This window comes from Pan paniscus, chromosome 15 (assembly GCF_029289425.2).
Source record: "Pan paniscus chromosome 15, NHGRI_mPanPan1-v2.0_pri, whole genome shotgun sequence".
Taxonomy (NCBI): Eukaryota; Metazoa; Chordata; class Mammalia; order Primates; family Hominidae; genus Pan; species Pan paniscus.
In genome coordinates this window covers 82734299-82762186 of record NC_073264.2, presented here as the reverse complement: position 1 = coordinate 82762186, position 27888 = coordinate 82734299, and the positions used below count along the sequence as shown (strand labels likewise).

At 42.7% G+C, this 27888-nt stretch overlaps 1 protein-coding gene across 1 annotated transcript in view; it reads right to left on the bottom strand.

Moving 5' to 3' along the window:
- The window catches only part of LOC129393842 (uncharacterized), a 1009906-nt gene extending 982283 nt beyond the window's left edge, over positions 1-27623 (bottom strand). Inside the window, exon 1 of the mRNA XM_055097921.1 lies at positions 26618-27623. Within this exon, the coding sequence (XP_054953896.1) occupies positions 26618-27105 (488 nt within the window). The 5' untranslated portion in view covers positions 27106-27623. The remainder of the gene's footprint in view (positions 1-26617) is intronic.
- Positions 27624-27888: the final 265 nt, after the last annotated feature.

The window sequence follows — 27888 nt, the reverse complement described above, 5'->3', positions numbered from 1 at the left end:
GTGGATCTAGAACACAGGAAGAAGGTAGGGACTGGAAGTACAGATTTTGGCGTCATCAATTTGTAGATCATTGAAATCATGAAACTGCCTCATCCACCTGCATTTCTTTTTGTTTTTGTTTTTGTTTTTTGAGACGGAGTTTTGCTCTTGTTGCCCAGACTGGAGTGCAGCGGCGCAATCTCAGCTCACCACAACCTCTGCCTCCCGGGTTCAAGTGATCCTCCTGCCTCAGCCTCCCAACTAACTGGGATTACAGGCATGTGCCACCACGCCCGGCCAATTTTGTATTTTTAGTAGAGACGGGGTTTCACCATGTTGGTCAGGCTGGTCTCAAACTCCCGACCTTAGGTGATCCGCCTGCCTCAGCCTCCCAAAATGCTGGGATTACAGGCATGAGCCACTGCACCTGGTCCCACCTGCATTTCTTATCTCAAAGAAGGAAACTCAAGGAATCCAACATCCTCCACTCAGTCTGAGCCTCCTTCCACAAAGTACATCCAACCGCCAAGAATAAATCATACCAGTCACTAAGCTCTACCTCCTTAATACCTATCAGCCCTCTCTATCTCCACCTCTGCTGCCTTCATTAGCTCTCACCATCTTTCACTTGGAATTAGTCTTTCAACTAACCTCCAACCTGTCTACTATCACACACACACACACACACACACACACACACACACACAGTTGCAGGTCAAGTGACCTTTCTCAAACACAAGTAAGAGTATGCTAATCCACAGATTAAAAACTGCTAGTAGTTCCCCACTGCCCAAAAGATAAAGTCCCATCCCTAGATTCGACATGCAATGCTCACATCAGATTTCTCCCTACATCTCTGGTCCCATTTCTCATTGCCTGGACCTTCCAAAATATGCTCATCTTACTGGAAAACGTGCCTGTCAATAGTCTTGATTGCATCTTACGTAGAGTTTCTTGATAAGGACACTGGATTTTAACCAACATGAAATATATTACAGGCCAGAAAGGGAGAATCCCTTCTTAAACCTAGACTATAAAAATTTGGGGCCCAGTTTGCAAAATTGCCATTCACATTCATATTAATATAGCACCTAGAAAGGCTATTTTGAAAGGGGTATTCTGTTTCTTTTAAATGCGCAACTGTGCTTAAAACCATTTAGGAGAGAATATATGGGTTCTAATGACCAGTTCCTACGTGACACCCTTGGATCCCTCTTGTTTATTATCAATTTCCAGGCCCTAGCAATAAGCCCAGAAACACTGGCTTCAATTCGTTCCCGTTTGTACAACTCTTCCTCAGCTCAGCAAGGGCTCTATAAAGTTGCTTCATAAGTGCAGAGATCTATAAGGAGTCTTTCTCCAAAGATCAGGAGCCAGCAATCAGCCTAAACCAACTCATCCTCTGGGAAACAATGGGAGGTAGAAAGCTGAGCGCTTGAACTGGAGGCTATGAGAAAAGAATGCAAAGGTTAAGCCTCTTGAATCAAAGACTTTGGTCTTCTATCAGCCAAGGCAGCTTGTTTTGATGATGCTATGGAGAAATACCAACCCCAGAGTTATTTTGTGCTCTGTGTTGAAACCTCTCACTGCTTTGTAAGATAAAACTAATGCAACAAATATTGATTGAACATTGCACTATCTAATATGAAACATGAGACTGTCCCTGTCCTCAAGAATCTGATTTATAATAATAATAGCTATTATTATTAAATTGCTAACATGTATCAAGCACTTGCCACTGGACAAGTTAAAGTATTTATTTAATCTTTACAATAATTCTATGATAGATTCTATCCTCATTCCCATTTGCAGAAAGAGAAACACTCTCTTAGTTATTTTTAAATGTACAATTGAGTTATTATTGACTGCAGTCAACTGGTTGTGCTATAAAATAGTATGTCTTATTTATTCTTTCTAACTATTTTTCATGCCCATTAACCATTCCCACCTCCCCGCAGCATCCCACTACCCTTCCAAGCCTCTGGTAACCATTCTGCTATCTCCATGAGTTAAATTGTTTGATTTTTAGATCCCACAAATAAGTGAGAACATGTGACGTCTGTCTTTCTGTGTCTGGCTTACTTCACTTAACATAACGATCTCCAGTTCCATCCATGTTGTTGCAAATGCCAGGATCTCATTAATTTTTATGGCTGAATAGTACTCCATTGTGTATATAAACCAAATTTTCTTTATTCATTCACCTGTTGATGGACACTTAGGTTGCTTCCAAATCTTAGCTATTGTGAACAATGCTGCAACAAATGTGGGAGTGCAGATATGTCTTTGATACACTGATTTCCTTTCTTTGGGATATACCCAGCAGAGGGATTGCTGAATCATACGGCAGCTCTACTTTTAGTTTTTTGAGAAACCTCCAGACATCTTCACGGTGGTTGTACTAACAAGGTGGAGATTCTAAACACACCTTTTCTTTCCCAGGGACGAAAAGCACTAAATAGAGAGCTTCCAAATAGCACCAAGAGTGTAGCAGTGAAGGTGAGAAACTAGAAACCAAAATCTCAAGTGATTTCTTTAAAAATAACTATTGTGGTAAACTATATCAAGTTGAATTGAGAAATTCATGCATTCATTTGGCAAATATGTATCCAGTTCCTATTATATGCCAGAGTCTGTGCTAGGCACTGGGAATTCATAGGAAAAAAAATACAGGTTACTTAAAGAACCTATATGCATAAATATTTTCCTACATATACAACTATGACTTTTTACATTCATAAGTAATTATGAAACTTAACCAGGTTGTTAGCTCAAAGAATAGTACTGAAAATAACAGAGAGAAGTACCAGAAATAAAGGGCAAATGACTAGCAGGCAACTTTAAAAGTAATCTCCAGATGCCTTGAGAAATGCTACCAGCAGCAGAAAACCAGAAAATACTCTTCTTGCTGCGGCCATGCACAAGTTTCATTCTAGACATAACACATTGGTTGCCTCACCATTGTTCTTTTCTTCCTCAAATTAGAAACCTTTAGGAATCAGACAAAATGGACTCACTCCCTCTAGCTTGAATAATTTCTGGAAAGCTTAGATGTTCTCAGCATGTCTGTAAAAGCAGTTGCTGCATTTCTAATTAGCGTCTTTGAATTTGCCTGTTGTAATTCCAAGCCCTCCTAAGTCTTCAAGGACAAGACCTCCGTGAACCATGCAAGGGGCCATCTTTCATATTATATTCCTAATTATGCACCTGCTAAAGGTTAAGAAAAGTGTTTTGTTTTCCTATAAAGTATTATATTGGTTTTTCATAATGAAGAAAGACTCCAGGCAAAAATTGGTATCTACAACAAATTTGTATCTACAACAAAAAGCTGCTTGGTGTTGAGAGCTATTATTTTTTCTTAATTGTGGGTTTGTTTTGTATGTGTATGTATAACTGATTTTCTCTGCATTTTCATACTTTCCCTGTGTGAGGCATTTCTGGAAGATAATGATTGGATAAGGTTAGAGGTCCTCAACTTCTCCAGCTGTTAAGTATTTGCCAGAAGCAGCTCTTTGTGTGCAATTCCTATTGTTATTATTGCTTACTGTTTAGGTCTGTTTCTTTGGGAAAATGTACCTCTCTCACCTCAGGAAAAGTGGAGTCCATTAGGATAGAGTAGAACTTGGTGTACAACTTCCTTTAGGAACAAAGATGGCCTGAAGAAGTCAACTTAAACAATGGATGTCGCTCAGAAACAAAGGCAAAACTTCAGGGGAGGATTTACCTCTGAAATGACATTTCAACCATTTTTTACAAACAAATACTAGCAAGTTTGGCAGCTTGTAAGAGACCATCTAATAACATTTAGCCCTCAGGTAATTTCCTACACAGACACCCTTATACATTCTCAAAGGGTAGGGCCAGACCACTGGCCACTCCTGCATGCCACTAGTCACACACAATGGTCTCTCCTAGTCACAGGGCCACTTTTCATATACATCAACTTGGGAGGATGCTATGATGCCTTTTACTGTGGCGCTTCAGGAAAGTGGGCATCATTGGCTTTAGGCACATTTGTAGCAAAGTGCCCAGAACATTGGGGATGCACAGTAATTATCTAATGCAGAAGTTGAGGAATTTTTCTATAAAGGGCCAGGTAGTAAATATTTCAGGTTTTGCACACCATGTAGTCTTGGTTGCAACTTCTCAACTATACTCTGCTACTCTCTTATGGTAGCTCTAAAGCAGCCGTAAACAATATATAAAGGAATGAGTGTGGCCCAGTTTGGCCCAGAGGCCATATTTTGCCCACCCATGATCTATTGAATGAATAAGTCATAAGAAAGTTCACTTTTCCATATAAATGACTATTCCAAATAAATGAAACTTTCTTCTTTAAATTCATAAAATTTTTATTTTTGCTTTAACTATCTTAATCAAAATATTTCATAATGTGTATTTACATACTGGCCTACCTTTTTATAAAACCATATTTTAAGCCTATTTTTACCCAGATGATTCAGAGTCATTATTAAAGAATTTTACAATGCTGCAACTCACTAATGTCCTCTGAGAGTTTTTGACTGCATTGGGCTATTTATCTCAACTCTAAAAGCCCCAACCCTTTATTGTTTTTTGTTATTGCAACCACTTGTGATTTTTCTGTTTCCTTCCTTCTCAATACTTTCTTTTCCATTCCCCCAGTGTGCTCTTAAGGAGGATTACATTGACTTTTCAAATCATAAGTCCAAGGAATATTTAAGGCCAAAATCAAACTTCAATATTCTTCATTTCTGGCCAGGCACGGTGGCTCACACCTGTAATCCCAGCACTTTGGGAGGTGAAGGTGGGCAGATCACTTGAGGTCAGGAGTTCAAGACCAGCCTGGCCAACCTGGTGAAACCCCATCCTTACTAAAAATGCAAGTAATCCCAGCTACTCAGGAGGCAGAGGCAGGGGAATTGCTTGAACCCAGGAGGCGGAGGTTGCAGTGAGTTGAGATCACACCACGGCACTCCAGCCTGGGCAACAGAGCGAGACTCCATCTCAAAAAAAAAAAAAAAAAAAATCCTATTTCTTCTTTCCACAGAGTCCTGGGACTCTACCTGCTCCTCTCCTTACCCTGCCATATTGACCTGATCTATTTATGTTTCTTCCCTTTTTCTGATCTGGAGTTGTTCAAAGAGTAGGACACAGCCTATTCAGTGCTCCTTCTCCTTTTTAAAGTGACGCAGGAACCCAGGCACTTCAAAGTTGTTATTGAGATTTAAAAGAGATATGGAACAGTAAAAATGATAAGATTCACAGAGATAATTCTTACAATCGAGCCCCTAATCTAATATTTCTGATTCCCTTGCTGAAATGCTACCTGGAAATGTTCATTATATTTTCGGGTTTTGCTTCTAATTTATTTAAATTAGAGATTACCAACCTTCACCACTTCTGTAGTTCAAAGGTAAAGAGCATGTCAGGCTCACCCTCCAAGGAGGTCTTTACTTCATTTATACTTTTCAGTTTCACTTAGTCAGAAGCTCAGTGCCTTTCTTTCATGATGGTGATAATAATAATAGTCATGTTGATAATGACAGTAACTAACATTTATTCCTTTGTGCCAGATATTATGCTAAACACTTTATATGCATTTCCTAACTTAATGCATGCAATTCCATGAAATAGACACTATATTAAAATTTAAACCTAGAAAATTTAAGCAATTTTTTCAAGGCCACATAGTAAGAGCCAATGCTCAACTCCAAATCATCTAATTCTAACCGAGCATTTAGGAGCTTAGGGATCTTGTATTAGGGATAGTGGTTAAGTGTTATCCTGCAGTGCCAAAAGCAACAAGATACCAATAGTTTAATACAAAGAACTCTACTTCTCACTCATACAAAGTCTACTATGAGCATCTGACCACCACACAGTGGTCAGCAACCCAGGCACCTCATCTTAACACATGCCTCCATAAGCACCAAGGTAGGAGAAGAAAGTTTCACCTTCATTTCACTTTCACTTCAGTTTCCAATCTATTGGCCAGAACAAGTCACACAGCTCCACATGTTTGCCATAGAGGTGGAGAAATTTAATCTTCTCATATGCCCAAAAGGAGAGGAAAATCAGACATGAATCAGCACAAAACATTACTATACTATCACAAGCTATCTTTCTGGTCATCGTATATTGGGTTCACTCTTCTACACCCTAAAAACACTAAATCCAATGCCAGATAGACAATCCAGAGTACCACACAATTGTAGCATTGAGCCCTAGGACACTGGACTTAGACTCAGTACTCTCTACACTGGCAGGGATGGAGAGACGAACATTAGTTTTGGCATTAGGTTCTGACCCATGGCTCTTGTCGAACCAGAGACCTGTGAACTTAAAAAGTTAAGTTAAAATAACTATGGCCTCCTCCTCCTAACCATCATCACTATAGACACACATTCAACACACAATGATAGAATGAGGACCAGATAACCTCAGTAGTCACTCCCACTCAGAAAGGGGAAGAATGACCAACCCAGATTTAAGGCATAAAGAAATAGCCTCCACCACCTTTAAAAAAAAAAAAAAAGTTTGACAGGATCTCACTATGTTGCTCGGGGTGGTCTCAAACTCCTGGGCTCAAGCAATCATCCCTCTCACCCCGACCCCAACCTGGGCCTCCTAGAAAACCAGGATTACAGGTATGGGCCACCGTGCCTGGCCAGCCTCCACCTCTTGATGGAAGAATCTGCAATGTTATCTAGTAAAAATACGAATGGCGAAAAGGAAAAATTTGTGACCATTTATACAATCTATCACACTCAAAGTATTAGTTTTCTACTGCTGCAGTAACAAATTACCACAAATTTGATGGCTTAAGAAAACATGAATTTATTATCTCATATTCCTGTATTTCGAAAGTCACTGAGCTAAAATCAAGGCATAAGCGAGGCCACATTCCTTTCTGGAGGACCTAAGGGAAAATCCATTTCCTTGCCTTTTTAAGCTTCTAGAGCTGCCTTCATTCCTTGGCTTATGGCTCCCTTCTTCCATCTTCAAAGCTTCTATTTAATCATTCATTTATCATCACATCTTTGTATGACTACAGCCAGAAAGTTCTCCACTTTTAAGAACTTGTGATTAGATTTGGCCCATTCAGATAATCCAGGATAATCTCTCCATTGCAAGGTCCATAACCTTAATTACAGCTGCAAAGTCCCTTTTGCCATATAAGGTATTGGCATATAACACGTTGCATAGGTTCCAGAGAATATGGCATGGACATCTTTGGGGGATTATTATTTAGTCAAATATATCCAGGAACTCAAATTATGAAAGTTTCATCATGTTATGATGCTGTTATATTCAACACAAGGCTTCAGAGTTTATCAAATCAAAAGGGAGCTGTATTAGTCTGCTCATACTGCCATAACAAAGTACACCATAGAATGAGTGGCTAAAGCAGAATTTTTTTCACAGTTCTGGAAGCTAGAAGTCTGAGATCAGGGTGCCAACACGGTCAGGTCCTGGAGAAGACCCTCTTGGTGGCTTGCATATGGCTGCCTTCTGTCTGCGTCCTCACATGGCAGGGAGAGAGAGAGAGAAAAAGAGAAGAGAAAAAAGAGAGAGAGAGAAAGAGAAGAGAAAAAAGAGAGAGAGAAAAAGAGAAGAGAAAAAAGAGAGAGATCTTCGGCCGGGCGTGGTAGCTCACGCCTGTAATGCGAACACTTTGGGAGGCTGAGGCAGGTGGATCATGAGGTCAGGAGTTCAAGACCAGCCTGGCCAACATGGTGAAACCTCATCTCTACTAAAAATACAAAAATTAGCTGGGGATGGTGGCAGGCACTGTAATTCCAGCTACTCCAGAGGCTGAGGCAGAAGAATCGTTCGAACCCGGAAGGCAGAGGTTCCAGTGAGCCAAGATCATGCCATTGCACTCCAGCCTAGGCAACAGGGCGAGACTCTGTCTCAAAAAAAAATTTAAAAAAAAAAAAGACAGAGAGAGATCTTCCTCTTCTTATAAGGCCACAGTCTTATTGGATGAGAGCCTGACCTTTATGGCCTCATTCAACCTTAATTACCTCCTAAAGACCCTATCTCTAAATATAGTCATATAGGGGATTAGAGCTTCAGCATAGGAATTGGGGGTTGGAGTGGGGGGCAATTTAGTCTATAGCAGGAGCTTTTACTTGGAAGGGACCCATCATTACATTTCCTTGGACAAAGCAAATCACATGGCCATGCCTGAATTCAAGGAGAGACGGAAACATACTTCTTCCATATTCATGGAAGGAGAGAACTAGAAATATTTGCAAGCATCAGTAATACCTACCCAGAGCTATTGGCAGATTTTAATCAGGATTGTGACATAATCAGATACGTGTCATAGAAAGATCCCTCTGGCATCGTTGCAGAGAGTAGATTAGAGGGGATGCTTGTAATCAGGAAGACTGTCTCAGGGGCCCTTGATATAGTCAATGGGGAGAGAAGGGCTAAAATAGGGCTGTGGCAGAATGAATGGAACAAAGCAACACATAGGAACTTATATAGAAGATCCCAGTAATTACTTTCTTCTGCAAAATGAATATTTAAGAAATACAAGTAATATGTGGTTATCCAAAATAATCAGAGAATGTGCTTTCATTTACAAATCAGTTTCAGATAACCATAGCTTGATACTTTGAGTTGCAAATATATTTTAATTGTTTGAGGGTAAAAACTCTTTCTAAGATATTACACAGAGAGTATACTGAAATGGTTTGGATTACTATCAAGCAATCGTTGTGAATATCAGTTTCTGTACAGAGCTTTAAACAGTAAGGCACTCAGTGATCTTTCAGGTGGATAGATGTGCTTTTACTTATACTTTTGTGCTTTTTCAATATTTTTCATATTCTCACTCTACCAAAAAAAAAAAGGTGGCTAAGGAAGGTAAGTTGTCATTAGCATGAGGAAATGATATGGGAGCAGGGCAGGGAAGTGCTGGGCAGAGAAGGGCAGAATCCCTGGCAAGGGCTCCACCCTCGGGCCTGTGCCCACAGACCTAAATGAGAACAGGCATTCTCGTTTTCACGCCCAAATGTTGCATTTTCCAAGACCACTCTGGCCTGCCACTCCCCTGATCCTATGCCCCTATAAACCCGAGACCTTAAGAGGACACAGACACAAGCAGGTGGACATCGAGAGGAGCAGAGGAACACACCAGCAGACAGCAGCAGAACAGCGACAGAGGAACGACGCGGATGCCAAGGGGAGTTCAATCGGGCACGGTCGGAGAAGAGTCTGGCCCCTGGGCTGCCCGACTCCAGGGGAAGACCACCTTCCCACTCCATCCCCCGCTTCTGGCTCCCCATACATCTCACTGAGAGCCATCTCCACCACTCAATAAAACCTTGCACTCAACCCTCCAGCCCACATGTGATCTGATTCTTCCTGTACACTGGGCAAAAACTCTGGCTGTCACACTGGCCCCATCCTTGCTATAAGGCAAAGGGTCTATTGAGCTGATTAACACAAGCCGTTTGCAGACAGCAAAGCCACAAGAGCACCCAGTAACACATGCCCACTTGGGCTTCAGGAGTCCTAGACGCTGCTGTGGGGCCGGAGCCCAAAAGCACTCCCCATGGCCTCTGCAGCTGCCCGTCTGCATACTCCCCCTAGGGATTTGAGTAGCAGGGCACAGAAGATGTGAGCCAGACCCCTGTTGCATGCCCTGCCAGGGGATAAGGGAACTCTCTCATTTCGGAAGTGCAGTAAAGGTTGTCCCTGACCATTGTAAACTCCAGATGCAACCAATCAGACTGATAAGCCTATGGAATGAGACCACCAGTTCTCCTGTTGTCCTCCCCAGCTTCTCCCCAACCTCCCCTTTTCCCTAGTTTATAAGACAGGAGAAAAGGGAGAAAGCAAAAAGTTGGAAAGAAACAGAAGTAAGATAAATAGCTAGACAACCTTGGAGCCATCACCTGGCCCTGGTGGTTAAAATAATAATAATAATAATAATAATAATAATAATAATAATAATAACAACATTAACCCCGACCAAAACTACTGGTGTTATCTGTAAATTCCAGACATTGTATGAGAAAGCACTGTAAAACTTTTTGTTCTGTTAGCTGATGTACGTAGCCCCCAGTCACATTCCTCACGCTTTGATCTATTATGACCCTTTCACATGGACCCCTTAGAGTTGCAAGCCCTTAAAAGGGCTAGGAATTTCCTTTTCGGAGAGCTCGGCTCTTAAGACGAGAGTCTGCCAAGGCTCCCAGCCGAATAAAAACCTCTTCCTTCTTTAATCCGGTGTCTGAGGAGTTTTGTCTTCAACTCATCCTGCTACAAGCCAATTTTGAAAATCAAATTGAAACTTACCTGCTTGTAAAAGAAAGTGGCAGCCTAAACACATCCAAGGAAAGAATGACTTAATGGAGTGCAAGTTATTTGCATGAAAGTTAGAAAAAGAGGAGTCAAAGAGCTGGAATGTCAGCCTATCACCAACTCTGTCCAGGATCAAAGAGTGTGCTCTGTCTGCAGATATGAGTGTTCTGGTCCACATGCTAGTATAATCATCTGCATAAATTAATATTTTTCATTGTGGTTTGATACGGTTTGGATTTGTGTCTCCATCCAAATCTCATGTTGAATTGTAATCCCCAATGTTGGAGGAGGGGCCAGGTGAGAAGTGATTGAATCATGGAGGCGAATTTCCCCTTTGCTGTTCTTGTGATAGTGAGTTCTCTGGAGATCTGAGTGTTTAAAAGTGTGTGGCACATTCCCCCTTTGCTTTCTTCCTCCTACTCTGGCCATGTAAGATGTGCCTGCATCCCCTTCACCTTCCGCCATCATTGTAAGTTTCCTGAGGCCTCCCCAGCCATGCTTCCCGTACAGCCTGTGGAACCGTGAGTCAGTTAAACCTCTTTTCTTTACAAGTTACCCAGTCTCAGGTAGTTCTTTATAGCAATACAAGAATGGACTAACATGTGTTTTATACATTAGTCTCATGTGAGTTTGGTCACAGTGAGTTCTAAGAGATTGATTCCCTCTTACTGTGCTGAAAATTCTACATAATAAGAATAATAAGTTTGGGTTCTTTCAAAAGCAAAGCCTGAGGCAAGAGCTTGGTATAAGTAACTTATTTTGAAGATAATCCCAGGAAATAGAAATGAAAGAATGGGGGAAATGAGATAAGAATGAGTAGCAGCCAATGTAAAGGGGCATTATTGAGGTCACTGCTCTGAAATTCACTGAGACCTTCTGAGAACCGGGGAGAAAGCCTCCTAGAATTGCCTGCCTAATGGACAGGAGGCTGGAGCATTTAGCTATTGGATTGTATTGCCAACTGGTTGGTGGTTGCCCTCGAGAATGTTAAACGCATGTGTGCGCGCGCGCGTGCGTGCGCACCCACACACACACACACACACACACACACACTTCCTACTTATGCTTGGGTACACAGTGAGCTCTGGGTACCTTGGAGAAGTCCCTGGGATAGGAAGTGGAAACACATGGCTTATCCTTGAAGTGGAACACTGTCAGCACAAGGGAAGCTGAGTTCACATAGTACTGTCTGCTGCAACCACTGCTGAAAGTAAAGGTGGTCTAATGGGGCTATAGCCCAGGGCACCAGGGGTATCTGCTATGTCAGGCAGGAAGCAAACCCTGAACTTCAGCCAGCACAGCGCTGTCTTAGCAGCCAGCTGTTAATTTTTCTCTCATCACATACCAACTAAAGCATTAAATACCCTTCACTCCCCAATAACAACTTCAATGCATAGCGATAAAGTCACTGTCTTGGTTCACAAAGTACTATATTTAGTCTTAAATTTAGAAGTTTCCTTTCCTATCATTAAAAAATTGGCATGAGACTTATCAAGTTGTCAAGCCGACATTAAGCTTCTTTTGTGCTACAAAAGCAAGCCTGCCAAAGAAGCTGAGCACCACCAAATAAGCCAAGCCTTGGATCTAATTAAGTAAAAACAATCCTTTAAACCACTTTCTCTTGGGGTGGAAAAAAAAACGTAACAAGTTAGAGGCATGAAAGTAAAACATAAAATGCAATATAGATTATCAGGAAAGCACTGAGGATCTGAGAGCTTGTGTGAGAGGCAGGATTTGGTTCTCTGTTAGAGGCCAACACAGTTACAGGGCATTACTGAAGACTTGTGGTTACAGAGGAATCTGGACAGCTGGGCTCTGCTTCCTTCTTCCATCCCTACAGTGGGGACTGTTATGCGCAGTTATTACCATGGACTTGAATATAAAACAAATTAGAGTTCAAATTCCACCATCACCACTTGCTCCCTGTGTGACCTTGGACAAGTTATTTAACTTTTCTAAACCTCAGAGTCTTCATCAGTAAAATACAACTAATAATTTCTAATCTGCAGAACTATTATGAGAATTAAATGAATAGTATAGGTAAAGCACTTTGGACAGTACCAGACAGATTGTAAGGGCTTAATAATTTTTTTTCGAGACAGAGTCTTGTTCTGTTGCCCAGGCTGGAGTGCAGTGGCATGATCTAGGCTCACTACAACCTCCGCCTCCCGGGTTCAAGTGATTCTCCTGTCTCAACCTCCCAAGTAGCTGGGATTACAGGTGTGCCCCACCACACCCAGCTAATTTTTGTATTTTCAGTAGAGACGAGGTTTCGCCATGTTGGCCAGGCTGGTCTCGAACTTCTGACCTCAGGTCATCTGCCCACCTTGGCCTCCAAAAGTGCTAGGATTACAGGCGTGAGCCACTGGGCCTGGCCAATAAATTAACAGATGATACTGAGTTTGTTTTGACATTGAACATGCTGAATCCTAAAGACACCCAGGAAATGCCTAGCCTGAGGTCTGGGTCAGTGCTTTATAGATACTGGTTTTTCTTTCCAAAATTATGTTTCATCAGAGCTAAGAGCTTTACCAAAACTCCAATGTAAGACATGGTTCCTTATTCTGAAATAAGATGTAGAAGATGGGTAGCTCAAGAGGAGTTTTCTCTGGAAATTTTACAATGAATAAGACAAATTAAGGCCGTGTTGAAGACCAAGGATGAAATGCTGGAGTTCATACCGTTAGTTCTAACCTTGTGAGCCCAGCTGACCCTGCCACACATCAGCACAGCCCCTCCTTGACCTATGTAACCAAGCCTCCTTTCTCTGATTCTCCATTCCTCCTCATTTGCATTTGATCTGCTTGGCCTGAACTCTGTCCTTGGTTCTAAATTTCTCAAGCTGACTCCAGCTGCAGTTCCATTTCTGACCCCTTTGAATATGGCATTCATATTCAAAGTCTAAAGACTTCAGATATCGACTGATTTCATTTGTTCATTCATTCATTTACTTGACAAATATTTATGGAGGGCCTATATGTACCCCACAATGTTCTGGGCACTGGAACATAGTGAAAAACTAAACAGACAAGTCCCCTACCCTAGGGATTTTCCAGGCAGAAAAACAAGTGAACAAATTAATACCTAATTAATATCAGGGAGCCCCACATCTTCTCATCTGAGAAACTGATTCCTGCCTCCCATCCTGCAGAACATAAGAACAGGACTCTCCCTGAACCCCAAGAGGCAGACCCAGCTTTATGCTGTTCTTGCCGTTCACATTATGGACCACTTTTTTTTTTGAGACGGAGTCTCGCTCTGTCACCCAGGCTGGAGTGCAGTGGCACAATCTCAGCTCACTGCAAGCTCCGCCTCCCGGGTTCACGCCATTCTCCTGCCTCAGCCTCCCGAGTAGCTGGGACTACAGGCGCCCGCCACCACGCCCAGCTTATTTTTTGTATTTTTAGTAGAGATGGGGTTTCACCGTGTTAGCCAGGATGGTCTCAATCTCCTGACCTCATGATCCACCCACCTCGGCCTCCCAAAGTGCTGGGATTACAGGCGTGAGCCACCGCGCCCGGCCTATGGACCACTTTTAAGAAGATCTTTTACTTAAAACAGAAATACCATTCAACCAAGCAATTTCATTACTGGGTATATATCCAAAAGAATATAAACCGTTCTACCAAAAAAAACATGCACTCACATGTTCACACAGCACTATTCACAATATCAAAGACATGAAATTAACCTAGTTGTTCATCAAAGGTGAACTGGATAAAGAATATGTGGTAGTACATCAAGGAATACTACAGTCATAAAAAAATGAAACCATGTTCTTTACAGCAACTTAGAGGTAGCTGGAGGCTATTATTCTAAGCAAATTAACACAGAAACAGAAAACCAAATACCATATGTTCTCACTTATAAGTGGAAACTAAACATTGGGTACTAATGGACATAAAGATAGCAACAATAGCTGGGTGTGGTGGCTCACCCCTGTAATCCCAGCACTTTGGGAGGCTGAGATGGATGGATCATTTGAGGTCAGCCTGACCAACATGGTGAAACCCCATCTCTACCAAAAACATAAAAATTAGCCGGGTGTGGTGGCGTGCACCTGTAGTCCCAGCTACTGGAGAGGCTGAGGCAGCAGAGTTGCTTGAACCCAGGAGGCGGAGGTTGCAGTAAGCCAAAATCATGCTACTGCACTCCAGCCTGGGCAACAGAGCAAGACTCCATCTCAAAAAAAAAAAAAAAGATAAAGATGACAACAATAGACATTGGGGACTAGTTGGGGGAAGGGAGGGGAGCAAGGGTTGAAAAACTACAATATTGGGTACTATGCTAAGTACCCGGATGAGAAAATCATTCATACCCCAAACCTCAGCATCATGCACTATATCCAGATAACAAACCTGCACACGTACCCCCTGAATCTAAAATAAAAGTTGAAAGAAAAATAAAAATAAAAGGAGAGTAGAAATTTCTTAAAGAGGTGAGGAACAAAAGGTTGCTTTCTAAATCCTCTGAATGAGATATATGGAGACATAAAGACATGATGGGAAATAGGGTTTTAGGCCATCAATAATAGAGGTCTGGGAACCAGCAGAAGCCAGTAGCAGAGGAAGGTCTTCTTTTCAGGTGAAGTATAGCATCTCCTAGAGTAGAGCTTTGGATACACATTGGTTGACTTTTCATGACAGTAGATAGCAGACTTCGTTGATTTCCTAGTCAGCATCTCTTCCTTTCTTCCACGCTAACCAGAATTTTTTCAGTTACCCAGGCTTCAGGGAGTGGTACCTTATCCCCAGCTCACGGATACATTCTTTTTAGTCAAAACCAATTACAGTAATTCCATTCCTTTTGTCAGTGATTTGTATGGGGGTGGACATGAAACTCACTACCTCACTTCTGGCCAGTGAAGTGAGAAAAATTTAGGAAAGACGGGAGCAGAGGCTCCTAGCCAAAGGTCTTCTCATACCCAAAGAGAGAGTCTCTTTATCCCTCTGTTGTATCTGGATGGGATTCCTGGAGTTGCTTCAGCCATCCTGCTATCAGCATGAAGATGAGATCAACAGAAGGAAAAGGACAGAGCCACAAGAATCAAAGAAGTGAAGAATATTCTGGCAATACAATGACAGAAGTTACCCTATCTCTGGACCTATTTTTTGAGCTAATAAATGTCTACACTATTTAAGACTTATTTTTTTTAAGAAAAAAGGAAGATCTTTTTACACAAAAGTCAGGCTCAAGCATGCCAAAATTTTAACCCTCTAGTGGAGAAAATTTGAGAAAGAGGCTATGGATTTCTATTTTCAAGGCCTACAAGTGTGACAATTGCTTCGTTTTCCCTAAGGAAGAATTACCAGCAATTACAATAGCCCATCCAATATTTCACATATGGTTACATGCCCTGAAATGATGTCCCTAGGGTTTTTTTATCTTTAATATTGGATGAGTTTCTATCCTTTGCATCACTTAGAGAGAAGCACCTGGGAAACAGAAAGACTTGCTGTGATAAATAAGGACATTTCCATTATATGAAATTGTGGCTCACAGAGTCCCTCATAACACACAGTCCAGTCAATAGAGACTTATTTTACATGTTATGCCCACATCTTTTAAGCTCTGTTACGTTTTCCTGCTGCTTCCAGGGCCAAGGTTCTGCACCAGTCAACCACAGACTATCTACTATTCTGAAATCTGACTGTTAATCAACTTGACTGCCCCTTCCCTGGTAAAGAAGTGACAACTTGTTCCTAGACTAGCAGACATTTTAAATGGTAGCCCCCAAACTCAACAGATCTCAAAAGGTGATTTTAAAAATGTATCTGGCCTGGCTCAATAGGAGAACTATGTGGGCCCAGCAGAGAATGCCTGATTTCTACTCCCTTCTATCATGGCATTTTACGAGGATGGAAAAACCACACCTGTGGGGGGCAGCCATGATGTGGGCAGCCACATTATGAACTAGAGAAGAACTAGCCAGGAACATTATTGCATCAACTATGGCTAATCATACATATTCCTCTTCTGTCAATTATTTCTGTAAGACAGAAAGGTTAGAATTTTTTCTTTAATTGTATGCAAATGCAAGGTAGAATCAGCCCACATGGACTAGAGCTAAGCTAGAAAACAGAACTTGACTTTCACTCCTTGGCAAATGTACCAGCTCTCAGACCATAAATCTGTAGGTCAACCTCAACTCTTTTCATGCTCTATTAACTTTAGTTAATAGAGTTCCCAAATCCTATTAACTTTATTTCTTAACGTCTTCCATATCTTCCCCTTCCCCTATGCCATCCCTACTTATGTCAGGGCCATTTTGCTTTCCAACTGGACCATTGCTATAGACTCCTAATTGATCCTCTTACCACTAGACATGTTCTCAATCCATAACTCTCTGAACTTCCTTTCACGTTGTTATCAGGAGCACCTTTCTAAAATGCAAAATTGGCCAGGCACGGTGGCTCACACCTGTAATCCCAGCACTTTGGGAGGCCAAGGCAGGTGGATCACTTGAAGTCAGGAGTTTGAGACCAGCCTGGCCAACATAGTGAAACCCCGTCTCTACTCATAATACAAAAATTAGCTGGGTGTGGTGGCACATGCCTGTAATCCCAGCTACTCTGGAGGCCGAAACAGGAGAATCACTTGAACCTGGGAAGCGGAGGTTGCAGTGAGTGGAGATCACGCCACTGCACTCCAGCCTGAGCAACAGACCCAGACTCCATCTCAAAATAAACAAAATAAAATAAAATAAAATGCAAAATTTATCTTATTACTGCTCCTCTTAAAGGAGATTGGTGACTCTTCTTTCCCTATAGAATAAAGACTAAATTTAACCTGTCAAATCAGCCTGTGATCTCACACCTGACCATCTATCTGACCCTCCTGGAAGACCATACCCATGCACTACTTGAAATTGTAAACACACTCCCATTTGTCTACTCCTCCAGCCTGAACTGGCCTTCTTCCCAAACTCCATCTCTTATCTACAGGGCAAACAGCTTAGTCATCACCTGCTAATAGACAATAATCTTTAGAGCAAGAGCATTAAATAATTCTTCTCTATCCCCAGCACTTTGCTTGGCATGTAGCAACCACTGAGTACAAGCAGTGTTTGTTGAAAGAATTAATGAGGAAGTGAAAAGAATAAATCAAATGTTTCATGGCACTAGAGAGCTGTGTTAGCTAAAATATCTTCCTTCTCATTACTACTATCACCTAATATTTAGATATGACTGCAACTGAATCATTACCACGGCCATGTGTTCTCATAGCTTCAGATCCACATCTGGCACTAGTCCATCCTACCCATCGTGTCCCGCTTACTAATCTTACAAAGGGAAGACTCTGACCATTACATTTCACTGTTCAAAACCCCTCTAGAGCTCCCCTCTGTCAACTCCCTCCATAATATCCAACTGCCTCCATGTTCTGTTCCCAACGTACCTGCTCAATCTGATTGCCCTCTACTCTTCTGCAAGCTTGTGATGATTAATTTTAGGTGTCAACTTGACAGGATTAAGTATTAGCTAGAGAACTTGTAAAGATAGCCAAGAACAGTGGCTCATGTCTGTAATCCCAGCTACTGTGGAGGCTGAGGTGGGAGGATCCCTTGAGGCCAGGAGTTCGAGACCAGCCTGGGCAACCTAGTGAGACTCTGTCTCTGTGAAAATAAGAAGAGGAAGAACTGGTAAAGAATTGTTTCTGGGTGTGTCTGTGTATTAGTCTGTTCTCACACTGCCATAAAGAAGTACTTGAGACTGGGTAATTTATGAAGAAAAGAGGTTTAATTGACTCAGAATTATAGACTGTACAGGAAACACAGCTGGGAGGCCTCAGGAAAGTTACAATCATGGGAAAGGGCAAATGGGAAGCAAGCACATATTCACATGGCAGCAGGACAGAGAGAGAGAGTAAAGGGGGAAGTGCTACATACTTTTAAACAAGTATCATGAGAACTCACCATCACAAGAACAGCAAGAGGGAAATCGACCCCCACGATGAAATCACCTCCCACCAGGTCCTTCTCCCAACATTGGGGATTACAATTCAACATAAGATTTGGGTGGGAACACAGAGCCAAATCATATCAGTTGGTGAGGGTGTTTCCAGGGAATATTGGTATGTGAGTCAATGGAATGAGTGGATAAGATCTGTCCTCAGTGTGAGAAGGCACCGTCTAATCAGCTGGGAGCCCAAAAAGATTACTGAGTTTCTTTTTCCTGGAGCTGGGACACACTCTTCTTTTGCTGTCCTTGGACATCAGAACTTCAGGCTCTTTCTCTTTTATTACTCCAGGACTTACACCAGTGCTCCTCCCACCCTGGGTTCTCAGGCCCTCAACTTTGGACTGAGAATTACACAATCAGCTTCTCTGGTTCTGAGGCCTTTAGATTTGGACTAAGCCATGTTAATAGCATCCCCAGTCTCCAGCTTGCAGACAGCCCATGTGGGACTTCTCAGCCTCCATAATCACATGAGCCAATTCCCCTAATAAATCCCCTATCACATATCTAGATAGGTAGGTAGGTAGATAGATAGATAAATAGATAGATAGATAGATAGATAGATAGATAGATAGATAGATAGATATAGACAGACAGATAGATAGATAGATAGATAGATAGATAGATAGATAGATAGATAGATTGATTCTGTTGGTTCTGTCTCTCTGTCGGATAAGCCTGACTAGTACAAATGCTTCCACTGAACACCAACCAAGGGCAATATAATTTTCTAATAAGTACATTTATTCATGCTGTGTATTTTCCTAAGAACTCCTTACCAACTGAATCAATCATTTCCCTACATCTACCTCAAAAACCATCTCTTTCTAAAACCTTCTGATATCATTCTGTCAAAAAAGATCCCCTTCTTCCGAATGCCATAGCATTTTTTTCTATAACTTTTTCATGGCACATTCAAAAAACTGTCTTCATTACAGTTATTAATGAATATGTTTCGTCTCAAATACAAAATTACAAAGTCCTTGAAGGCCATAACTCAACCTTATCTATTATATCATCAACAGGAGACTCCAACACATTTCTTGCACGATAGACTTTCAATAAAAAAAGGTTAATTAGTTATTCAATTATGCAACCCACTAGGAGAGCCACTCATTCTGGATAATAATAATTCTTATTTGCATATATCAGTGTATCTGTGTGCAAAGTGCTTTTCCATCTGTTATCCTATTTGTACCTCACCACAGCTCTATGAAGAAAGAAACGAGAATCTTCCTTATTTCAGAGATAAAGAAACTATAGTTCTGTTGCAGTAACTGAGCTCCTCAGGATTATTCAGTTAGTGAAAGGAGGAGGTAGAATTTGAATACAAATAAACTAGCTTGATATTGCATGAGTGTTTCCCACTATTGGTACTTTGTGCAAAAGTTTGGCACTGACCAAACGTGTGTTCCTCATTTATGTGGATCCAGTACAAGCAAAACCTTCTCCTTTTCTCCCTGCCAAACCTTCTCCAGGGCTTGGTACACTTTGAAGCAGGAAACAATACCAGCCCCAATGTTCCAGCTGGCCTTCTCCAGCCACCCTCTGCCTGAGTTCACTGGCCTGCTGCTCCAGGCTTATATTTTACCTAGTATTTAAACTGCCTCTTTAGAGATCTAGTCGGCTAGGTAGAATGATACCATAACAAAGAACCAAGAGTCAGAGCATAACTATGTTCTGGGGAGTGGCAAGGGGCTACATATCCAAAGCTGCCAGGAGCCTGATGATGGGGGCCATGGGAAGACATGGGCAGTGAGGATTTAAGCTGAATTCTCAACTCACAGGTCTAGAATCAGATTTCCAGGTTCAAGTCTTGGCTCTACCACTTCCTATCCACATAACCCCGGACATTTTACACAATTTCTGTGAGCCTCAGGTCCTTCATCTGTAAAAGGCTGATAATGATAATAGTTTCCTATTATAGGGTTACTGAGGTTAAACAAACTCATCAGTGCAGATTCCAGTACAGGGCCTGGCATATAAGTAACAATCAAGAAGTTTGAGCTAAAGTAACAGAATGTTGAGTGGTAATATTCGTGTGTCCCCAACATGGCAACAAAGGCTCAAAGCTGTAGACAAACAGGCTCCATAAACTCCACATTTGAAACAGAGCTGCCAACACCTGAGGCCAGGCACCTCCCTCAGAGACTAATAAGCCTGAACTGCCCTTCCACCACCAGGGGTCCTGGGCCTTGTCAGGGATGCACAGTCTGGGATGAGATGTAATGTCCCCATCGCCAATACAAGGAATAGGGATGTCTGAGTTCATTTTCTGCTGCTATGAATATAACAGAATACCACAGACTGAATAATTCATAAACATTAGAAATTTACTTCTCACAGTTCTGAAGACTGGGAAGTACAATGTCAAAGTGTCAACATCTGATGAGGGCCTTCTTGCTCATCTCATGCCAGAGGTGAAAGAGCAAGGCAGCAAAAGGTGGCCGAACTCACTTTTGTAACAATCCCACTCTCACAATAACAAAACCACTCTTACAATAATGTTGTTAATCCATTCATAAGACCCAATCACCTCTCAAAGGTCCCACCTCTCAACGCCGTTGCATTGGGGATTAAGCTTCCAACACATACACTTTGGAAGACACATTTAAACCAGAGCAAGGGGTTTCAAAAGAATCCTTGGAGAGATTAGGAGTGCCTGCCAGATAGGAGCACTGGCATCTTGCTCCCAGAATGAAGCTTTCAGAGCTACAGAACCAGTCTTATGCAGCTTTCATAGAGAGTTATTGGAAGAAATTGGCCTACACCTCTTGAGGATAATATTCTTGAACATGGAAACTAGTGCCCAATTAAAGATGTAAAGCTTACCAGAGAGGCCCATTGCATCAGGGTGAGAAGGGACTATGGTACAGGGTGCCTAAGAAGAAAACAATGAGAGCCTTTCACCCTACTCTCCTGCAGCAAAGATCTCTGCTTTTTCATGCGAAACAGCAGGAGCTCTGGGGCCATCCTGGTGGTCACGGAGAGAGAGAAGCTGCCACCTTAGAAAGGAGATTGAAACATAGACCAACCTCAGGGGTCTCAGGGGACATGGCTTCCCTCTCTGGGGGAACCTCAGCAATGGAGCAGAATTGTGGAAGCTGATTGTTCAATTTACCAGCCATGAAGAGGTCACCAGAAGGAGGCAAAATCACTCTGAGCCTTAAGATAGCCAAGACCACCTCCCCATCATGATATGCATCTCACTTTATCCTGATATGAACCTGCCTCTACCTTCTCCTCTCAGACCCCCAAAGCCCTCCAATCTAAACAAAGTTAATCCCAAAAAGAAAGAAGGAAGAGATGGCAATTTAATGAAGGTCCTCCCCACACTCAATCCCATCAAAGTGCTGGGGTGAGAGAAGAGGAAGAACATTCAGAAGAGCCTCAGACCTCAGGCAATGGGTGAAGTCTATGCCAGGTGAGGGAAGGGAGGTGTTCTGGGGATAAGATTTAAACCATATTAAAGACTAATGTTTCAAAGGGACTTGGCTTTTAACATCTAAAAATGGCCAGGAAATTACAGAATCTCTCATCAGAATTTGAAAAAGGCATTTGTCATAACATGATTGAGAGTTCATTAAAAAAAATTAAACCATTTCATGTTTATGCCCCAATAGAGCAATTACATTATCAGCATCAGCATCTTAGGAAGAACTGAGTGTTAAGAACAGAGAAACTAAATATGCCCAAGCCCAAGTCGGCACATGAGATCAGCAAAGAAAGATGGAGCATTGAATCTGAATGTGCATACAGCTGTGTGGGAGCAATTTAGGGAAGATCAAGGGCAGGAACTAACCTGGGAAATCCAAGAAGACTGCCAAGAATAGGGTTTGAGGCCCCTATGGTTTTAATTAGCCAGGAGCAGTAAGGGACAGAGTGAGTGGACTGAGTTAAAAGACACGGTGTTAATGCCACACCTGGAGCCACTGGGGGCTCTGCTGGGGTTTTACATTAATGAGAATAATGTGTCTTTGAAAAATATTATTGCCTCCCAGTAGCTCCCTACTTTTCTGGTCACCTCTGCCTTTCATGAGAAAAATGCTAACCCACATCTTTGTTCCTTCACATTCCTTTGAAGGAGCTGGGTGGCCATGAGGGAGGAGAGGCGGACTCTTTCATCCCTGAATTGGCACCCCAAGTCCAAACCAAACTGGTAGTTACCAGAAGCCTCCACCACTTCCAGGAGGATGAGGTTGGGCAGGACCTACCAGTCTCGCAATTTCCATTCTATGCAAAGCCAATGCTATCATTCCCTCTAGCCAGCTCCATAAGTAATGAGGTTTCTAGGGAAAAAGAAAAAGAGTGTGAGGCTTTTAAGCAGACCTCAGATAAGAATGCCATTCTCACCCCCAGGGAAGCTTCTCTCTAGAATGATCTGCAAGGAGAGATCTGTGTGGGTGTGTCTTCTGGGTGGTCCCACACTCTGGTCCAAACTCCCAAGGCCCACCGTAGAGAAGCCAGGAGAGGTCTCCACCCTGTCCATGGAGACAGAAGAAGGGTGGGAGCTATTGCAGCTGCGGCTGTGACTTGGCCGCCAGGAAATCACACTTCTCTCACAAGCCATCCCACAGCTTGGCCAATGCTTAGCCTCCTTTGGGATACAATGGCATCACGATGAGTGTGCACCTGAACACAGACTGACCCAAGGCTGTCCTTAGACAAAAATGGTCTTGCAATAGCAAGCTAGACTTTTTTTTTTAATGTATATTTATTCAGAGAAATTCTAGAATCCCACCAAGTTTGCAATGCCCTAGGGTAAGCTGTAATGTCATTTAATGTGAATTCAGCTAGAGAGTGGCTATTGGCACATCTATAAGGGGCATCAGCCCCCAGGTGGTCAACTTGTTCTCTCTGTCCCCAGAATCAGGAGGACTCAGCTTCTCAAATATCCATTTAGCTCACTGCCACTCTTCCTATCATCCTCCCCCAAACACATATATTTTTTAAACTTCTATATAAGTTCTAATAAAAATAATCAACACTTAACACAGAAAACTTGAAAAATATAGAAAAGTTTAAAGGAGACCAAAAAACCTCACCCCTAATGCTACTACCCAGATAGAAACTGACTGTTAATATTTTGGTATGTTTGCTTTCAGACTTTTATGTTATGTTACTTATGAACAAGTATGTGTCTGTATAATATAATAAAATTAAAATAAAATTTAGAAAACTGAGTCCACATGGTGTGGATACAGTGTAAGCTCTGGTATTGGCTGCTTGGATATAAATCCTAATTCCACCTCTTGCTATCTTTCTAAGCTGCAACAAGTGACTGATATAGTACCCACATTAAAAAGTTACTATAAGGAATAAATGAAACTATTTGGATAAAGCTCTTATGACCTAGCACATGTGAGATAAATATACATGAGTTGTCAGTGTTGTTGCTATTATTGGTTGTGTTTGGCCTTTTTACACAGAACACATTTTTTTTTCTGTGCCTCTGAGGCAGTTTACAAGAATGAACACTGTGTCCCAATCAATGCAGCATTATCAAATCTAGGACACTATCTGGATTGATACCACTCTCAGCAAACACAATGACCTTGCCGGCATCTTCCTGCGAGAGGGTGATGGGACAGGATGGCTGGGGGCAGCTCAAATACCTGGAGGGGCAGGGAAAGGTTGTGGAGGGGTCAGCCAAGCCAGCATCACAGCTGTGCTCAATTACCACAAACAGATGTTGGCACCTCGACTCATTAGAAATGCAACCCAATCACACTGGCAGTCTAATCATCTTACTGGAAACTGTGGAGATAGGAAGACCCTGTGCTCCCAATTCCAGTGGTCAGATCAGTAAAGGTCACTCTCCCTGTCCCCAAGCAAAAGACTTCATGTGGCAAATCTCCACAGGGATTAGAGAAGCGGCTCGCAACTGAGGTCAATTTTATTCCCCACCAGATATTTGGCCATGACTGAAGACATTTTTGGTTGTTGCAACTTAAAGGGAGAGGAGGCTGCCACTGGCATCTAATGAGTAGAGACCAGGGATGCTGCTGAATATCCTAAACACAGGACCATCCCTGCAACAGAGAACTACCTAACCCAAATTACTGATTGTGCTAAGATTGAGAAACCCTCCATTAATGATCTCAAACACATAAATAAGTTAAAAGAGGAAAATGCTTGGCCCCGGTGACATGGTCTTGAGGGTCTGTAACAAAGATTACAGAAGTGAACAGATAGATTATGAGCTAAAGCAACTATATTTTTATTCCTTTTCTCTAAAGTTCCCATATCTCAGTGAGACTTTATTTTGCTTCGTAATGTCCAGCAAGACATTATTTTTCAGTCTGTCAGTGAATCCAGCTATTAACGTATTGCTCCAAAAACTACTGCAGTCATTCCTTGGTATCTGAGGGGGATTAGTTTCAGGACCCCAGAAAATACAAAAATCCATGGATGCTCAAGTCACTGATATAAAATGGTGTCATATTTGCGTATAACCTACACATTTCCTGCTATATATTTTAAATCATCTCTAGATTACTTACAATACCTAATGCAATGTAAATGCTATGTAAACAGGCTGTATTGTTTTTTACTTGTATTATTTTTTGTTTTATTATTATTTTTGTTAGTCTTTTGCTGCTGTTGCTTTGTTTAATATTTTCTTTTTCTTTCTTTCTTTCTTCTTTTTTTTCTTGAGACAGAGCTCTGTTGCTCAAGCTGGAGTGCAGCAGCGCAATCACAGCTCACTGCAACCTCTGCCTACCCGGTTCAAGCGATTCTCCTGCCTCAGTCTCTCAAGAAGCTGGGATTACAGGTGTCCACCACCATGCCCAGCTAATTTTTGTATTTTTACTAGAGACAGCGTTTTGCCATGTTGCTTAGGCTGGTCTCAAACTCCTGAGCTCAATCCTCCTGCCTCAGCCTTTCAAAGTGTTGGGATTACAAGCATGAGCCATCGCGCCCTACCGTTTAATAGTTTCCATTCCTGGCTGGTTGAATCCATGGATGCAGAACCCGCAAATACTGAGAGCCCACTGCATTTTACTACAGTCCTAAAATCTAAAGTAGGACTTAGGACCCATACTAAAAAGATGTATACACAATATCTGCTTGTCCCCTACACTGTCCTTGTACCAACACCTGGAAAGTCTGGATAGTTGGACGACTACAGTATCACAGGAAATATACTCTTGAAGGTTTTAAACCAGAGCTAGGAAATAAGTAAAGTTAATACAACAGTGCCATCTAGTGAATAACAAGTATCTCAAAAGAGCCCAGATCTCGATTTCTCAAATCTAAGATTCACGCATTTTACTCAGACAAATTCAGTGCAGAATGGGAATGATATAAAACAAAATTGCATTATGTAATCCTCAGCCTTCAGAAGAACCCCTCCATGTGATCTAATGTCATATTTAAGAGGAAATCTTAATGTAGGCCAAGTAAGAAGAAGAAATTAGTAGAAATCCATGATTACCTCTATACTCAAATATTACATAACAAGAATCTAACACTAATTAGTGATAAGATCTGCAGCAGATTCCAATCTCCTGACACTGAGATCAATATCCTCTTCGTGACCCTAAACTGATGGAGCTGTGGCTCAGCCTCACATACCAGGTACACGTCCCAGCTCTGTGCTTAGTGCCTGGGTGACTGAAGACAAGTGAAACTTTTCTGGCCTTCTGTTTCTTCATCTGCCAAATGGTGTGATGATATAATAATACCCATTCATGGGACGTACCATAAACCCTAAAGGAGGCATTCTGGGAAAAGTGAATAACACGTGGTTTAGCATGGTAAAGCTTAGTTCCCTTTTCTAGCTGCTCCTCCTCCTTTATCTGCGTGTTTACCAAATGAGAATGAGACACCTAAGAGTCTGTTTCTTTTAAAAGCTGGCATTCAAATTTTTACTCAATAAATCTGAGTCCCTACTGTGTACCAAACACCATTATAGGTTCAGAGGATGGAAAAGTTTCCACCCTGGTGGAACAACTGTGTAATATGAAGGGATCTTGGAAGAAAACAATATAAAATCAGGGCAAAAAGACTGCAGTCTGTTTGAGATATCATGGAGAAGAAACACCTCTCAGAATGGATTTTGAAAAAGGAGGAGGGGGAGATAGACAAATACTGAAATTAAGGAACACACCTGGTATTCTCCTTGGAGACAGAACGGACAGCCACCAGGCTGTTGTCTAATTGGGTCACCTTGCAGAAGAGAGGAGATGAGAGCCTTACTGCAGGAAGAGGGAATGTTCACATCCCAAAATGAGTATCCTCTGCCCTTGATTAAGCCCTCCACATCGTTTTCCCCAGCAACCTCTCCCTCACCATTCTAGGGCTGGGGTTCCACTTCAGAATTTCCTCCAAGTTAGCCACGCTGCCAGATGGAAGAACTAAAAATCAGGACCTACCTTTGGCTTTCCCCCTCCTCCTCTCCCATATCGCTCCTGTGAGAGGTGACAGCGTGATGGCGGCCCTCACAGCCCTGGCTCGCTCTCGGTGCCCCCTTGGCCTCGGCGCCCATTCTGGCCGCACTTGAGGAGCCCTTCAGCCCGCCGCTGCACCGTGGGAGACCTTCTCTGGGCTGGCCGAGGCCGGAGCTGGCTCCCTCGGCTTGTGGGGAGGTTTGGAGGGAGAGGCACGGGCGGGAACCGGGGCTGCGCGTGGCGCTTGCGGGCCAGCTAGAGTTCCGGGTGGGCGTGGGCTTGGCGGCCCCGCACTCGGAGCGGCCGGCCAGCCCTGCTGCCCCAGGCAGTGAGGGGCTTAGCATCCAGGCCAGCAGCTGCGGAGGGTGCGCCTGGTCCCCCAGCAGTGCTGGCCCACCGGCGCTGCACTCGATTTCTCGCCCGGCCTTAGCTGCCTCCCCGCTGGGCAGGGCTCGGGACCTGCAGCCCGCCATAACTGAGCTCCCCCGCCCCGCCGTGGGCTCCTGCGAGGCCTGAGCCTCCCGGAGGAGCACTGCCGACCGCCTAAGGGCTGAGGAGTGCGGGCGCACGGCGCGAGACTAGCAGGTAGCTCCACCTGCGGCACTGTGTAAGATCCACTGGGTGAGGCCAGCTGGGCTCCTGAGTCTAGTGGGGACTTGGAAAACCTTTGTGTCTAGCTAAGGGATTGTGAGTGCACCAATCAGCACTCTGTGTCTAGCTCAAGGTTTGTAAACACCAATCAGCACCCTGTGTCTAGCTTGGGGTTTGTGGATGCACCAATGGGCACTCTGTATCTAGCTAATCTGGTGGGGACTTGGAGAATCTTTATGTCTAGCTAAGGGATGTGAATGCACCAATGGGCACTCTGTGTCTAGCTCAAGGTTTGTAAATGCACCAATCAGCACCCTGTGCCTAGCTCAGGGTTTGTAAATACACCAATGGACACTCTGTATCTAGCTAATCTAGTGGGGATGTGGATAACTTTTGTGTCTAGCTCAGGGATTGTGAACACACCAATTGGCACCCTGTCAAAATGGACCAATCAGCTCTCTGTAAAACAGACCAATCAGCTCTCTGTAAAATGGACCAATCAGCAGGATGTGGGTGGGGCCAGATAAGATAATAAATGCAGGCTGCATGAGCCAACAGTGGCAACCTGTTTGGATATCCTTCCCCACTGTGGAAGCTTTAGTTCTTTTGCTCTTTGCAATGAATCTTGCTGCTGCTCACTCTTTGGGTCCACACTGCGTTTATGA